Here is an 18537-nt window from a genome sequence, read left to right as displayed (position 1 = left end):
AGCTAAAAATTAAGAAGAAAGTAGGTAAGTAGGTCATATTCATGGTATCTGAAATTCAGTTTTAAGATCAGTCTGCAAAATTGTACATCTCATCAATTTTCAAGACTGTATCTTAAAAAAAAGAAAGTAGGTCAGTAGGTCAAATTTATGGTCACTGAAAGTCAGTTTAAAGATCAGTGTGCAAAATGGTACATTTCATCCAAATTTCAAGGCTGTATCTTAAAAAACAAGAAAGTAGGTCAGTAGGTCACATTCCACATGACCCTGATTTGAATCTGACCTAAAGATCATCAAGGTAAATATTCTGACCAAGTTTCATGAAGATACAGTCAAAAAATGTGGCTTCTAGAGTGTTAACAAGCTTTTCCTTTGATTTGACCTGGTGACCTAGTTTTTGACCCCACCTGATCCAGATTCAAACTTGACCTAAGGATCATTAAGATTAAAATTCTGTCTAAGTTTCATTAAGATATGGTCATAAATGTGGCCTCTAGAGTGTTAACTAGCTATCCATTTGATTTCACCTAGTGATCTAGTTTTTGACCCCACCTGACCCGGGTTTAAACTTGACCTACAGATCATCAAGATTAACATTCTGACCAAGTGTCATTAAGATATGGTGATAAATGTGGCCTCTAGAGTGTTAACTAGCTTTTCCTTTGATTTAACCTGGTGACCTAGTTTTTGACCTCAAATGACCAAGATTTAAACTTGACCTAAAAATCATCAAGATTAACATTCTGACCAAGTTTCATGAAGATATATTCATAAATGTGGCTTTTAGAGTGTTAACAAGCTTTTCCTTTGATTTTACCTGGTGACCTAGCCTGACCCAGATTTGAACTTGACCTAAAGATCACCAAGGTAAACATTCTGACCATACAGATATGGTCAAAAATGTGGCCTCTGGAATGTTAGCAAGCTTTTCCTTTGATTTGAACTGGTGACCTAGTTTTTGACCCCAAATGACCCAATATCAAAAGGTTTTATTGGCGATGGATGACCATGACGGACACAGAGCGATCACAAAAGCTCACTGAGCTAATAAAAAATCAGGTGCTGGTTATATCTACTCCCACAATGCAAAAAGACAAATTTTAAGTACCTCTTTCTGGGCCACCTACCGGATCATGTCCTTTTCCCGGAGTATAACTTTAATGGTGTCCCCTAAAAAGTGATGAGCTTAAATTTGTTCGATATGCAGAACTTTGACATATGTGTACACACAGATGAGTAAAATATTGTAATGAAACTAGGAATTAATGGCAATTTTAATGGTTATCTTGTCCGAAAAATAGGATGTTTTGGAACAGCATATTATACATATATGTACTTTTACTATCGCTGTCCCTTCATGTCCAAGCTTATTCCGCATATTTCTGTTAGGAAATGCTCAATGCAATCAGTCGAAAACTTTTTATGGAACATGTATAATGTATTGTTATGATGTCTGATAATGAATTTATGTTCACATTAAAGCATGAAATTGCCTCGCTGACCTTTCAAGACTTGTCTGACATTCGTCAGACGACCAAGGAAAATTGTCTGACCTAAAATTATGTTTTGTTATGATGATTTGCTGGAAGTAATGAAAAATAAACAGGTGTATAAGAAAACAGTGTAGCAAAAAACTAACTTGGCGCTAGTAAAAGCTGACCACTCGTTTAACCGTCCTATGCCCCAGCCCTTCACGTCTGGCGTCAGACCTTGCCTTTTCTTTTTGTCTGACAGATCCGACTGGCAGACAGGATTCGCCATGACTGCGATTCAGTGTCAATGACGGTCTGCTGTGTATTGAAACTGGTGTCAGGATAGATATTCCCCCATGCACCTTTCACGAAATAATTCTGAAGATTTAATTTAATTAAGAAATGAAATAATTTTTTGGTGTTCTGTCGTTCATTTCACATGAACATGATGAACACTGAAAAAAAGTTTCATTTCTTATATTTACATTATGCTCCCATTCCATTTGTAAACAAGATTATATTATAAATTTCAGACATTTTATTGCATTTAACATTAAAATCAGCTTCCCAGCCAGCGTTTTTTTTCACCAAAATATTCGGCGAAATTCGGCCCCATTCCCCCCTCAAAATAGTATATTTTTTTCCCCTTTCCGATGCCTAAAATTCCCCTCTGAAAATAAAAAAAAATTCCAATCAATTAAATCATAATTCACTAGTTTATTTTATTTATTTTCATATAGAAAACAGTTCACCGCGGTATCTCGCGTTTTGTTTACATCGACACCGGTTGGAGTAACTTCCCTTGATAAATCAGAATCATCGAAGCGCTTTATTATTCTGCACAACAACGCTGTTGAATGTTAGTCTGTAAATGATTTGCATTCTGTTTGTTTGGCCGGGTAGTGTTGAGTTTTCCATCTTCTAGTCAATCAGGGTTTGATTTTATGCTTTGGGAAGGGACTAGTCCAATGCATACATTGTTTTTTACAGTTTGTTTTTATTGTGACAGGTCAAATGTAACAGTGACTGCAAATGTCAGACTTTGACAGAAATAAAAAAACAGCCACTCACCGATTTGTTTAAGAAGGGACCTAATGTCTGTTGTAAATTTTGGTAGTCTATTGGATGTCTTATCCTCCACATTTGAAAAATTTATTTGGTTATCTGGTATTGATATGCTACATTGTGTTATATGTCATGTCAGATGCTCTTATGGGCCCTGAATTTATCAATAAACTTGAAACTATAGTTTATTTCAACACAAATGAAAATTCCCCTTTTCTTAGTTTTACGTTGAATTTTTCCCCCTCCAAAGGGCACCGACCCCCTTCCCCCAAAACTGAAAAAAATCACTGCCAGCCATTCTGTCCACCAGATGGAAAAACAGCGACGTCATCTATGGAATGTTCTCCCTTGCTATACGTGGACGTCGTCAAAACAGCTGCCCATTATCACTAAGCAACGTTGACGTAACTTTCGCAGCTTTCCTTTTTCTGTTCATATGAAATGAACTTCATAATTTTCAATGGAAAAGACTAGGCCGAATGTAAATGTTGTCTCTTTAATTTAAAATTATTTCTTATATTCAACTCATTAAGTCATTTCTACATGAATATTAATTAATGTCTAATTTATTGAAATAAGTACTGTAAGTCTAGCCAGTATATTATGACTTCTTTGGATTATAATACTTTCATTTTACAATGCATATACAGGTAACGCTTCCATGGATGGCAACTATATAATATCAGATAATAAAGTTGCCGAACAAGTAAAGCTAGAGGGCATCCTATAGCTGCCACCTAATCAAAATAAGTCGACATTCAGATTGTTTTATATTTGTGACTGGCAACCTTAACGTTAAAACTTTGAAGAACAAAAATAAATGAGGATGAATCCCAGTGCAGAGTCATGTAAAGTTATTGGTTTTATCGCTTGCCCATACTGGTGTGTATACAAAGTAAACGTTAACTGTGTACGGTATATACCGTGGAAATACCTGTTTTCGGACCTCTAAGAAATATGCCAGGTTTATCTGCATTTAAATATTTTGTCAACATAATAAGGTTTAACAAACATGTAAAGTACTCATTCTCACATTTATTCCTGCTCCAGAAAAAAAGTCTGCATAACAGCATGCAGAATAAATTGCATTTTCCAAACCCATGTGTGAAACCAATATGGCGTCATAAACAAGTACCTGTTTTCGAACCACCAATGAAATTGCTTATAACAAAACATAAACTACAGTTAGGTTCAACATAGGTATTCAATATTGTCAGTGAAATGTTACTTGACTGTAAGCATTATGACTTTTGAAACAGTTTTGAGTTTATTCTTCAGTGTTAGGCTTGTTATGACAAGGGCAGTAAAAGGTGTCATTCAATCTGATAACTGAAGTGTTACAGCAGAATTTCAAGTGGGTCCAGTGTGGACAGTCTTCAACATCACATTTAGCCCACTTGACAAATACAAGAGATACACAGTTTTTCATTTCCTTTGGCTGGAATTGCTTGCATACACAGCACAAGTCATCTGCAGACATCTCCTCTTCAGCTGAAGGTCAGACTCACTGTCACTAACTGGAATAATCTGGCATCCAGATGGACCTGGTCAAAAGATTAAACAAGATTTTACTTCTATCATATTTGAAAATAAAAGTATTCCCTTATATAAACCTATTTCAATAGTTAAATTATTGAGCATTTATATTTTTTCTATTAGTATTTATTTTTAATTAAGTTAAAAATTACATTTTATTGCTAACAATTTATACCTGGTTTTTGTGATGAAGCTGCAGAGTCAATTTTTCTTTTCTTTCTTTCAACATGTTCAGACACAGAGGGTACTTTACTTGTCATCCTTTTCTTTGGTTCTGAACTAGATGCACTCAGACTCTTTGACATTTTCTGCTTTTGCTTGTTAGGCTTTGACTTTTGAATTTCAGCTATTTCATTTACAATGTTATGATTTGTTATTTCCTTTCCAGCTACAACACCACTTATACCTTTATTGTGTTTTTTACTGTTATATGTCACCTTTTTTTTCTCCCAAACTCTTCTGCTGCTCTGAAGAATTCCCTACATGTGTTTTCATTTCCATGTTGGCAATTTGCAGTACTCTCTTGGGTTTCAGTGAGTTTCAGTTCATCTGAGTAAGGCTTTGATGGTGCAAACTGGTCATCGCTGATTGCACTTGGGTTGAAAGGGTATATGCCCGTCTTCTCAAATGCTGACCTCAAGTTTGAATTAGACAAGCCCTTGACATAAGATGAAGACCCAAGCGCTGCAACATTATACCGAGTGATTTTTGTCTCTGGGCATTCTCTGAGAAATTTATGGCACTCATAGTTATAAATCTTTTGCAACGGGCCAAAACAGCCAACATCAAGTGGCTGCAGTGCATGACTTGTGTGTGCTGGTAACACAAAGAGCAAAATGTTGTTGTGTTGTGCCCATTCAATAACTGGCATGTTGATGTGTGATCTGCAGTAAAAAGTAATAATGGTTGTTACATAAAATGCATTAAAAATGAAAAAAAAGTTATTTCAAAATCTTATTAACAATCAACAAGTACACCATTTACTTTGAAGTCCAATTAACTTATTCAAACCATTATTAAAAAAGGTACATTAAATATTTATTTACCTGTGTCCATCAAAAATAAGTAGCAATGGCTGTTCCTTGTTTCCACGTTGTACATATTTGATGAAATGTTCCTGTAGATATTCAAGGAACACATCAGAGTTTGACCAACCGGAATCAGTAACTGTGCCACTAGAGCCCGGTGTTGATCCCTCAAGGAGTTCTTTCCTCATTCTTTGCCCTTTAAATACAAAGAATGGTGGGATTTGTGTGCCAAGAGCATTCCCACAGCCAAGTATTGTAGTTATAGAAGACCTTGTTGAGTTGATTGCTTCTGTTCTGGACATAGCTGTTACAATGTATGGCGGAGCATGCTCAGTTTGTACTCCTTTCTCATCAAAGTTATATATACACTCTGGTTTGTCCATCAGATCATTGCATTTCATGACAGTCTCCAGATTTTGGAAATACTCTGCAACAACTTCTACATTCAGAGACAAAGCACGGCAGTTACTCAGAGAACGTGGTTTCAATACTTTCAGGTTCCACCTGTCTTTGAATCCAGCAAACACCTAATTGTTAATGGTTTATCTCTGCTTCTATGTTTTAAATGAACTGCATAGTTTGAAGCCTTGTCAACTATTTCTTGGACTGTATATCCATACCCTAGTTTAGCCATATCAGTTAAATGTTTCACAAACTCAGCTTCTTCTTCCACACTGAACAATGGTGGGGGTCCGGACTTTAATGTCTCTGGATCAACTCTACCCTTAACTCTGTCTCTCAAGGTGTTATGTGGCACAGCATACTGCCTTGCTGCAGTCTTCACCGGCATGCCCTTGTCCATGACAGCTTGGTAAGCATTTGTCAGTGCTGTTGGAGAATACAGGCGGTATGTAGCAGATGACTTAACAGGACAAACCTGAAATAAATAAGAACCAATAAGTTTTTAATCTGAAAACTAACCTTTTACTAAATCTAATCTTGAAAATGTATTAAAAAAATATAAGCGGACTACATTTTTTGAACTGGACTGTAGCAATGTAAAAATAACCTGGTCACATGACAGTCACGTGACTTTGAAAAGCAGACGAAGAGCATCCTCCCCCATACATAAATAAACTGATTTTATGTAAAATACTGAAATATTTTGGTTTTCTTGGCAACATAAATAAAGAAATAGTAAAAACTAACACTTTTGACTAACTTTTAAAACAACAAAGATATAAATACCTGTTTCTGACGCATATTTTATTTTGACAGCTACAGCGTGCAAAATGTAAACAAAGCACCTGCCTGAGATTGACGATGACATCATTCACGTGCCGGAAGTAAAATAAATCGCGAGGACATAAGCGGTTCGAAAACAGGTGGGGTTCGGAAACATGGAGATCGACGATAGGTTAATTTTGGATATTATTTGATAACTTTTACATAAATCAATGAGGAATTGAATCCCCTTTCGATACATGTAGATGTAGATGTAAGTTTTATTTGAATTTATGACAAATTCGTGAAATAATTGGCATTTAAACCTATAGCATGTAAAGCGTGGGCAGCGATGAAAATTTCATTGGATATTGCTTAAACTATTTTGGTCTTTTTATTTATCTCAATATTTCCTAGAATCGGGTCAAATTAGTTGGACTGTCCTGCCACCCTGGCAGTGGCCCAAAACAATAAACCTTCCAAAGCGCAATCATATTTTAATAAATATCTTTTATTATCGTCTTAATAGTTTATATTATTACAATCAACCACTAGCATTGACCCAATTAAATGCAATACTCCCAATATAATATTTGACGAATGTAATTTCCCGATTCCAAATTCAGGACATAAAATTCGCTCAAAATATGATACAGGTGCGTGTCTAATTGGTTAAAGTTTAACAATTAAAATATGTGCTAGTAGGTCATGAAAATAATACTTCATCTGTCTTTCTTGTTGTATTTCAGCTCGTAATTTTTCCAATTCATATTCATCTACTTCGTCTGCCATTTTGACACAGTTAGCGTATCCACGGATTCGTGACGTAAAATGTAAACAAACCGGTGCTCGTTAAAGTCATTATTTGTATTTTTCTTGTAGATATTAGGCTTCTAAATTTTATCACATTTAGGTCACACACGCCTAAACAGTATAAACTGCTTTTTGGTTATAACGCACTAAATAGTTGTTGTTCTTTATTCTATATAAAACTGACCTATTTCCAATGGCCGCAGCAAACATCAGGACCCATTTTAAATGTCTGTAACCTACATTTTCTTGAAGAATATTGTCAGTGCTAAATAAAAATCAGAATAAAAGTGGGGGTCATGTTTGATGCAAGAAAAATAATTTCAGTCAAACACACAAACTGCAAAATCAGCTAAAAATGAGACCCCAAATTATACTGGTGGTGTATGATCTAGGTTTCCATGAAAATTTTTGTCATGTTGTTATTTCATTATGAAAATGCTACCTACATGTCAAACATAGATCTGTCATGTGATTTTAGCAAAAAAAATGCAAAGAAAATAAGGAAAATAGCTCTATAGAGCAAAAAAAAACTGAGGACTATTTGTATCCGCCATTATGCCATTTTTTTCGCGCCATTTTTCTATTTAGTGTCTGTATGCATTTTTCATAGAGCTGCCAAACATAGCTAGAGGCACTTCTGAGAACAAATCCTTATCTCATATTAAAAAATTATGATAAAACTGATATAAAATGAAGAGAAAAGTAGGGCCATATATCTTCTAAGAGAGATTTCTCTTGTCAACTTTGCTTAAATGGTAAAATCACCAGGCTTGGGGTAATCGAATACAGTAATTGTAATCACCTGTAATTGATAACTCAAATACAAGTATTCAAATGTATCTGATTACTCACGTCAATTTGATTACATGTAATGTAATTTAATCAATTACATGGAATTTTCTGCCTGTAATTATGATTTCTTTTGATTATTCTCTGATTACTGGAGGAATAGTATGACACCAGGGTATAAATATAAAATTTACAATGTATGTGATTATCTAATATGCTTGCTTCACTTCATCTGGAGAATATTCCTGATAAGTTCAATGTATTCAAAATACTTATGTGACACTTGTAAAAAGAAAGTCACTTTGACTTGTAAAGCTATAATTTGTGACAACTGTAGTAAATGGTTTCACATAACTAGGAAATGATACTTATGACCATTTGCCTATTAGCTTTGCATGGCAGTGTCGGTGCTGTGACAGTCTTAATTATACAGCCAATCTATCAAACTCTCTCAATTCCCTGATTAATACATCATTATTCAGCCCTCTCGATGATATCCCTGTAAATGACCCTGTCACAACATCTTCTAAACACCCATGCAATCCCAACCCCATAAACCCACCTAAAGCCTCTTCAACCCCCAAGTCCGCAGTAAAGTCCAAATGCAAACGCCCCAAACCACTAGGTAACAACCAACGACTCTCAGTTCTCAACATCAACTGTAGATCAGTCAGGAATAAGATCCCGGAACTCCACCAGGTTATCACCCAAACCAAGGCTGATGTCATTTGTTTGACTGAAACTTGGTAAACATCAGAAATAAGAACATCTGAAATCTTCCCCAGCAGTCTAAACTACACAGTCTACAGAGATGATAGGTCATATTCAAAAGGCGGAGGTATCCTCCTTGCTGTAAGCAACAGGTTACTAAGTCAAGACTAGCCCCACCTTAAAACTGATTGCAATATAGTTTGGTCCAAGATCTCCATCACTGGTTTAAAAGACATATATGTTTCATCATATTACAAACCACATGAAAATGATGAACATTCGCTAAATGAATTGTGGACATCAGTATCAAAAACAGACCTGGGTTCAATTACTTTAAAATGTAATTAATTAAATTACAATTACATTGAGAAGTGTCCAATTAAATTCAATTACCATTACATGAAATTTAGCAGTGTATTCAATTAAATTACAATTACAATGTAAAATGTAATTAATTACATTCAATTACAATACCAAATGTGGTGCTTCTTACATGAACACTGTAGCAAAGTTCTTTACTTTGTACTACATTTACATGATAATTCACCTGTAAACTGATTTCAATTATTTCAAAATTAGAGTTAAGCTGTAAAATGTGTGTTTGCGGGAGAACATCACTCAGTCTTTAATATTATTGCAAAAGGAGCTAAAAGTCAACCCTAATTAATAGTTAATACATTGTCAAGCAGAATTCGGTTAGAGAAGATGCATGTAAAGTCAGGTATTTCTCCAAGATCTGAATTTCTCTCAAGTTTATGTGATCATGGTTCTGCAATACGTTTCAAATTTCTCTAGTATAGTTCAGTATTTAATCATTTACAATTAAAACATATATTTAAAGTTTTTATCCTTGACACATGTTATCCAAAGGACCACATTGAAAATAAGTTGTAAAACATTCATGAGCCATCCTAGAATAACTAGGTCACTAAAACTGTAGAATACTCATAATGTCTACAATAATAATCATTTTTTTATCTTGTTAGAACTGTGGTGTCAAATGCTGTGTTGTTTGTATCATTTAATACAACGAATTTTATCACAGATAAAAAATGATTAAAATTAAATGCTAAGCATTTCAATCTTTTCTCCGATAAAAATCTAAATAATAATTATGCAAATAACAATTTCAAATCATAATTTGATCATTTTCTCCAAAAACATATATAGCGACAAACATCATCAAAGATTACCAGTTGGTTCTAATAAAACAATTATATCAGAACAAAGGAGCTATGTCCAAGGGATTTATACCTACCATAATATTCTATTGTTATTTTTTTCAGCTATGAAATGCAAATTAGCATGTTAAAGTGAAGTGTCACCGGTAATAAACAGATATATACTATTTGTTCAACAAACTGGATTAGCATATAATGTGCCATGTAATTGGAAAATAATTGAAATGTAATTGTCAATTACACCCTAAAACTGCTCTGTAATTGATTAAATTACAATTACATGTAATTGATAAATGACCCAATTACAAATTACATTCAATTACTCAGGAAATGTAATTTAATTGCAATTAATTACAATTACATTTTAAATTACCCCAGGTCTGATCAAAAATCCCTAAGAATAGCCACATCTGGATTTTCGGAGATTATAACCTTCCCAGTATGGATTGGGAAACCCAGTCACCCACCCTTACATGTAAATTCAAAGAGATATATGAATCCTTCACTGAAAATCTTACAAATTTCAACCTTGAACAAATGGTCAAACTCCCCACTCGTGATAAAAAAACTTGACCTATACCTCACAAATAATCCCTGTTGTCCACAACATCCAAACACTCCCAAGTTTAGGTTCTTCTGATCATGACATTGTCCATCATGAACTCAACCTAAAAAGAGGCCGACCAATCCAGGTTAAAAGACTCATTAAATCATATAAAATGCTGACTGGTTCAATTTCAAGATGGATTTAAAACAGTTCTCCGAGAAATTTATCCAGTGTAAGCACACTAATCTAAATACCTCTTGGAATAGTTTCAAGGAAGAAATAAATAAAGTTCAAAGTGTATCCCATCTAGATTTAGTAAATCCCGTCAAGACCTCCCTTGGGTTACTCATGAAATTGTAAAACTTATTAGGAAAAGGGACAAACTTTATAAAAAGATCAAAAGGTCATCTTCCAATAACCCAGATAATGTCAAGTCATTCAAAACGCTTAAGATGGTCATCCAAAGTAAAATTAGGAATGCATATTGGTCATACTTGGACTCAATCATATTTAGCGACAGCTCAAACACAGGTCAAAAGAAAAAAATTTATTCGTTCATCAAACATAACAAAACTGAAAACAGTGGTGTCGCCCCTCTGTCTAGTAATGGTGTTATCCATTCTGACCCAGTTACCAAGGCTAATATATTGAACAAACAGTTTGAGTCTGTCTTCTCCAAACCCCAGCCCCTTAGTCTTAAACAAATTGCAAAGAGTGCAGTATCTAAACTCCTACATCCACCCATGACACCAATAGATATCACAGTCCAGGGCGTTGATAAACTGTTAGCTGGTCTCAACCCAAATAAAATAGCGAAAAGTGGAAACTTCACAGGTCGCTCAACACGACAAAAACGAAAATGTTGCAGGCTCGGTTTCAATGAGCCTGTTCATGGACGGTAGTGGAAATGCATGCTACCGTCCACGCCCTCTAGCCCCGGGTTGAGCAGAACTCAACTTTTACACATGCTAAAAGTACAAAAAGCAATTTAGAGACATCCGCAGATGTATTCAAACGGCGGTGAACATCGAACCTTCAATAAGGCATCAGGCCCGGACGAAATCTCCCCTAGGTTATTAAAGGAACTGCACAGTGAGGTTGCCCCCATGCTCACACATATATTTCAATTGTCTCTGGACACAGGCAATGTCCCCGATGATTGGAGGCATGCGGTTATCTCCCCTGTTTACAAAAAAAGGTGAAAAGTCCAAGGGTAGTAATTATCGTCCCATCTCACTTACGTGCATAGCGTCCAAACTCCTTGAACATATCTTAGTCTCTAATATCATGTCCTACATTGACTCCTACAACATCCTCAGCCCAAAGCAGCATGGTTTCAGGTCAAAACACAGCTGCGAGACCCAACTCATAGGTTTCACACAAGAAATTGCTGATTCCCTAGACCTAGGCCAGCAATCTGATGTCATTGTTATGGATTTCAGCAAAGCCTTCGATAAGGTGGATCACCATAAGCTAGTCCACAAACTTAAACTTTTAGGCATAGATAACAAAGTCACATCATGGATTAAATCATTTCTAAGTAATAGGTCATAACAAGTTCTTGTCGAAGGCAAGTCTTCAGATAGGTTACCAGTTCTCTCAGGGGTTCCCCAGGGTTCAGTCCTAGGCCCCTGCCTCTTTCTTGCATACATAAATGACCTGCCCGATAGTGTCAAAAGTAGGGTCCGCCTTTTCGCAGATGATACTATCGTCTACCTTACCATCTCATCTCAGTCTTCAGCAGAAAGCTTACAGCATGACTTGCACTTATTACAGTTATGGGAACAGGATTGGGCCATGGAGTTAAATCCTGATAAGTGTGACATCCTTAGGATACATAGGAAGAGAAAACCTATCCTTATACAGGTTACACAATACCCTACTTAAATCAGCAGACCAGTCCAAATACTTAGGTGTTACTATAAGCAAGGATCTCAACTGGGCCCCCAACATTAACAATATCACCTCCAAGGCCAATATTACCCTCCGCTTCATTAAAAGAAATGTCAAAACCAATAACACACAGGTCAAAGAAACTGCTTATAAAACATACGTCCATCCCCAGGTAGAGTACTGTTCTACAGTCTGGTGTCCTTGGCAGAAATACTTAATAAATAAAGTAGAAATTGTCCAAAGGTCAGCTGCCCGTTATGTAAAAATGACTACAGTTACACCAGTAGTGTCACAGACATGATCAATACTCTCAATTTGAAAACGCTTGAACAACGTAGAAACCATGCCTCCCTGATCATGTTCTATACAATAAGATACAACCTTGTAGAAGTAGATAACCATCACCTCCTCCCTACTAGAAATGTTAATTATCTAATCCCACATTCTAAGACCAACTACCATGCTACATCCTTCTTCCCAAGGACCATCAGGCTATGGAACAGTCTTCTAATATATGTCCAGTCAAGTCCGAGTCTACCAATTTTTGTTGGTAGACTTGACTCATGCTCTCTGTAGACCGATGTATACTGTTTTTAACCTTAGATCTGTAGATCTTTTATCTTTGCAATATAATGTATGTATATGCTATATATACTTTTAACCCCCATGCACATAACATATCTTTTAAACTAATAACTGCTCCTGACAAGCGCCTGCCAAGTGTAATCAGTGTTGATTTTATGGCAGTATAAAGTTGAAGTTGAAGTTGACATTTCGGTTCATTATTATCCCTAAACAATTGAGGGCCCGCCCGCTTAGCTCAGTAGGTAAGAGCGTTGGTCTACGGATCTCGGGGTCGCGAGTTCGATCCTCGGGCGGGGCGTATGTTCTCCGTGACTATTTGATAAACGACATTGTGTCTGAAATCATTAGTCCTCCACCACTGATTCATGTGGGGAAGTTGGCAGTTACTTGCGGAGAACAGGTTTGTACTGGTACAGAATCCAGGAATACTGGCTAGGTTAACTGCCCGCCGTTACATGACTGAACTACTGTTGAAAGACGGCGTTAAACCCAAAACAAACAAACTAAACAATTGAGAGGTATGATAAATGCAGTTTGCCATCTTATTATAGTCTTAACTTATTAAGGATCAATAACCCACTGTGTCACCTACATTATGTACAGTGGGTTCAGGTATTGTGCACAGGTGAGAAAATATGAAATTTAGCAGTTAATATACCAACAATTTACATAATTCCCCTGGGTAATGCAAACATGACATGCCTGAATTGAAATCAGAATGTATTTGTTAGATTTAGGCTAATTTATACTTCAAAATGCACTGTCTGAGATTTTTTTGAGCAGTCCCTTCTCTGCAACCAACCATTCCTTTCAACACTTTACTGAAAGATGTCATAGTGGGTGCTTTCATTTTATCCAAGGGTTGTTCTGGGTTTGTAAAGGCCAAAGTGTAAAATGTGCCCATCCATAATTTCTATGGGTGCATTGTTGATATAGATCTAACTTTTCAATCCATTTGAAGATAAATTTTTACACAGCTTTTATTAAAGGTAATTGATTTTATATAAAAATACCTGGAAGCATAAATACCGAATATTAGAAAATGGAACTTTTGTTTTTAGTTTGTTTGCCACAGCTTTCAATAAAGGTTAAATAAATGCAATAAATTTCACAAGTTAATGATGATTAGTGCAATGATAGCCGATAGCCTACAGTGAGAGACAATGCCAAAAATGAAGTTTCTCGATTTCCAGATTAATGAATCATTAATTGCATTGTCAAATCTGTTGAACCATTAATTGCATTATCAAATCTGTAAAAGTTAAACCCCATATATTCAGTTACATATGCCTATATTTCTGTCGTCCAAACAAATGGTTATATTGAAAGTAATCAAATGTAATCATGATTACTAGAGTGCAAGTAATGTAATGTAATCAATTACTGATGCAAATTTAGTGTAATCAAATGTAATTGTAATTAGAAAATATCAAAGTAATTGTAATGTAATCAATTACTGACATATGTAATCAGCCCCAAGCCTGAAAATCACTTTAATTTATTTTGGTTGCAGCATAAAAGAGAGTTGTTCTTTATTCTATATAAAATTGACATTTTTCCAATGGCTGCAGCACACATCAGGACCCATTGTGACCTGGTTGTACTACCCTTACTTAACTTGACGTTTGCTTTACCAAATACAACATTCACTTCCATTTTTTTCTACCAAAATGTCAAAATGTATCAACAATGAAATGAAAACAAAACAAACAAGAACAATCTTTAATTCATACATCTTCATGTGGCAATGTCAAGGGTAAAAATACTATTCAAAAACCTGTCCGCGACTAGACCAGATGGTTCCCACGCTGGTTCATTTAGGCTAGTTAGGCCTTCGATTTATATTGGTTCCAGCATACATGATAGCTGTTCTTCTTTATTTTCCCCCGCCGATGAAATCGGGAGGGGGTATTGAAATTGCGTTGTCCGTCCGTCAGTCCGTCCGTCCGTGCGTCCGTCCGCAGCCATTTCTCAGTAAGTAGTAAGTAGAATTTCATGAAACTTAAAGTAAACATGAACCGACATACTGCGATGATGCCCGTCAAGTTTTTTTTTGGATTGGTCAATTTCCCTTAGAGTTATTGCCCTTGATTTAATGAAAAATGCCCAAAAATGTCCGTCCGCAGCCATTTCTCAGTAACTATCAGGTAGAATTTCATAAAACTTGAAATAAACATGCACCAATATACTGCGATGATGCCCGTCAAGTTTTATTTTGGATTGGTCAATTTCCCTTAGAGTTATTGCCCTTGATTTAATGAAAAATCCACGTCTGAAGCCATTTCTCAGTAATAAGCTGGTAGAATTTCATGAAACTTGAAATAAATATGAACCAACATACTTCGATGATGCCTGTCATTTTTTTTCAATTGGTCAATTTTCCTTAGAGTTATTGCCCTTTAATTGTTTAAAAATCTACTGATTTGTACATAACAAACCAACCAATTGGTAGAATTTCATTAAACTTCTTTCATTCTTTCCTATGAAAATTTATTATAAACATGTGAAGTTCTGCACACCCTCACCTGGTCTCCTCCTTGCCTTGGTCACCCCCTCCCCCCCACAAAAAAAAAAGCATTCCTTTTTATTTTATTTTTTTTCAATCATTTTTAATTTTCCATCAATATTTATAATCAACATGTGATATTTTGTACCCTCACCTTGTCACCCCCGCTGCCCCAATCCAATAAATCCAATGCATGTGCCCTAGATGATGCTACAAACTACAAAACTCCGAAGTTTCATTGAAATATTATATGGAATTAATTTTAGTTTAAATTTTTAGAATTTACACAAGAAGTCTACGATAAAGTTCGAGTAAAATGTAATCGTTACCCTTGAAGTGAAATTAGTATCATTCTGCAATGTTTCGGACATGCTAAAATTATGAATGATTAAACTTAGCAAAACACAGAATCCATACTCTCCCACCCAATATAATCCCTGAAGGCCATCATAAAGAAAACCAAAATTACAAAAGTCCACATTCACGTGCACAATATTATAAAAATAATATTTAATGTATTCGAATCCCTAATCTTTCATGGAACCCGGGTGTAGGAAAACAGTACTTGGTGTAATTATAAACCGCTCCCGGAACACCTACAAAGTATAACATAGGCTAGTTCATAGCAGTTCAAAGTTGACACCTCTGACGGCATTTTACCGCACACGAGCATTAGCGTTTCTTTCAGTTTTTACGAACAAAGAAAAGCACCAATTGAAAACAAAACAACACATGTACTTATACATTTATGAAATTATAATGGCGTGTAGTTACGTCTTTTAGCAGTCAACCCTGAAAACTATAGTGGCATCCTCGCATATTAAAGGTTGATATGTAGTGCTAAGGCTTGTTATTGCTTGTCGGCAAACACATTTATTTTTAACGTCAATAACATGAGTGACGTGCGGCGATCTTCTTTACCATGCTTTCAGTGCATGTCGGTAACTCGATAAGTAAGCAACACTATTTTTTGATGACATTTTCAAAACTTATTGTAAATAAGCGATGGAACTTGGGTTGACATATTTGTTGTTGTTGTTGTTGTTGTTTTGTTTTCATTATACACATTTTTATGGCTCCAGTGGCATTGCTTTTGGAGCAACCCTCGTAGGATCAGCAAGTGTATCATGTAATGAGGCTGTGAAGTTGTTGTGGTGGCTTTATAAACTACCAGTCAATTTCTACTTCCATATACTTTAGGTTACATTTCTGAAAGTAGTCTTGCAACTAATTGTTCTTAAAATTAGAAGAAATCTGAGTAGGCTGAATACATAATCTTTCAAAGGTTGCTGGTGTAGATGGTAATTTCCAGCTCGAGGGCAACAGTTCAGATGGTAGGCTAAAGATGCTGAGTTATTTGCCTTTTTTCCTGTATACAGTATAAGTATATTCTTAAAGAAGCGTATTCAAACAAACGTTATGCTATGTATTTTGTGTAAATTAACTTCTTAACAGAGAAATGACTTTCAAAGATCAAAGTACAGCTTTTGGTCCTTTTCAATTAAAAATAAGATATAAATACACAATCTGATAAATAAATGTAGATCGTTATGATGTCATTTACTGCAAGGAAGTAATTTTACAACCCGTAATGAAAGAGATTTTCCAGTACCAGTGACATCGGAATGGAAGAACAGACTTTCTTACATACCGGATATGTGTGACATGTTATTAAAACATTTATAAGAGGACCACTTGGAGACTGTTTATGAGAGGTTTATGAGAGGTAATGAAATTTGCAAGATGATTCATAACTCATACCAGGACCATGTCTAATCATATCGAAAAAAATGCGATGTTATATGCCTATGGAATAAAACACGCTGCGTATTTCGTTTCGTGTTGTTGAGAGATGTTAAAACATGCTTCTCCTATATATTGTTTCGATTTTAATATATCTTGTACCACACTGGCCATAGCTTTATCAGATCAAGTGGTTCCAACTTTGTTTGAGCGGTGCATTTTACGCCGATCAGATGGAGAAATATGGCCGATACTACAAATTTCCGGTCTTGTAAGTATGATTTAAAGGAATTTCTAACCGTTAAGTAACGAACCAAATGAAACGATGGACGCACCTGGAGCCCAAATGTGTCTATGTTTTAGCACATGTGTCCATTTAGCTGAGATTTGTGCCTTTTATTCAAACACTTCTGTACAGTCCGGCGGGGGAAGGAGATTTTTGACAGTTTTTTACTATATCGCCTCAAATATAGTGTTTTTAAAAACATATCGGGAACAAGTAACTGTTAAAACACCTTTTATGTAAAGGGCCACCTCTTAAAACAAAGCGTGTTTATTTTCATAGAAGTATTCAGGGTTGTTTCTGAAATATCGGCCGAAAACCTAATGCAGCGCCGTTTCGAATGGGTCGCTTACTTGCGGAGTCTTATCCGTCTTAAAACAGTCATTAAAGCCTAAAAAATGAATAAATTTGGAGAGTTTTATACCATTATAATGATCCCGCCATTTCTAATATATTGTACTTTTACACTTTTATGCTCGCTTAACATTTAACATTTTTTTGCGGACATTGTCAAAAATCATCAACACAAAAACATAAAGCAAGGATGAACATCGAACAATATCATTAAGTAAATAATAGTAATAGTTCGTTAAAACAAGAACCAGTTTGCGGATATTTATCTCCTCCAAGAATGATCCTGAACAGCATACCAAAAGCGGGCTGACTCTTTAAATCAGTATAGTTACAGTTGGTTACAATGTCCGCAAAAATATGTTTAATGTTGAGCGAGCATATAAATGTAAAAGTACAATTTATTAGAAATTGTGGGATCATTATAATGATATAAAACTCCCTAAATTTATTCATTGTTTAAGGCTTTAATGACTGTTTTTATGACGGATAAGACTTCGCAAGTAAGACACAGAACGATATCCACTTGATTGCGTTGCATAGCGACCCACTCGAAACGGCGCTGCATTAGGTTTTCGGCCGATTTTTCAGAAACAACCCTGAATAATTCTATGAAAATACACATGCTTTGTTTTAAACACTATATTTGAGGCGATATTGTCAAAAACTGTCAAAAATCTCCTTCCCCCGCCGGTCTGTACAGAAGTGTTTAAATTAACGGCACAAATCTCAGCTAAATAGACACAAGTGTTAAAAATGGACACATTTGCTCTCCAGGTGCGCCCATCGTTTTCATTTGATTCGTTATTTAACGGTTAGAAATTCCATTAAATCATACTTACAAGACCGGAAATTTGTAGTATCGGCCATATT

The 18537-nt window shown here is 35.6% G+C and overlaps 1 protein-coding gene across 49 annotated transcripts in view; it reads right to left on the bottom strand.

Moving 5' to 3' along the window:
• The window catches only part of LOC123556437 (coiled-coil domain-containing protein 169-like), a 41048-nt gene extending 33949 nt beyond the window's left edge, over positions 1 to 7099 (bottom strand). For 7 of the 49 annotated variants that reach the window (XM_045347139.2, XM_045347129.2, XM_053542649.1 and 4 more), the window contains exon 1: positions 1637 to 1821. In XM_045347139.2, coding sequence (XP_045203074.1) covers positions 1637 to 1758 — 122 coding nt within the window. In that variant the 5' untranslated portion in view covers positions 1759 to 1821. Of the gene's footprint in view, positions 1 to 1636; positions 1827 to 6983 lie in introns of those variants that run through there. The other 42 variants (XM_045347153.2, XM_053542651.1, XM_045347151.2 and 39 more) reach the window with 18 other exon arrangements.
• Between the last annotated feature and the right edge of the window lie 11438 nt (positions 7100 to 18537).

The sequence above is a fragment of the Mercenaria mercenaria genome, chromosome 5 (genome assembly GCF_021730395.1).
Source record: "Mercenaria mercenaria strain notata chromosome 5, MADL_Memer_1, whole genome shotgun sequence".
NCBI lineage: Eukaryota > Metazoa > Mollusca > Bivalvia > Venerida > Veneridae > Mercenaria > Mercenaria mercenaria.
This window is presented reverse-complemented; position numbering and strand designations above follow the sequence as displayed.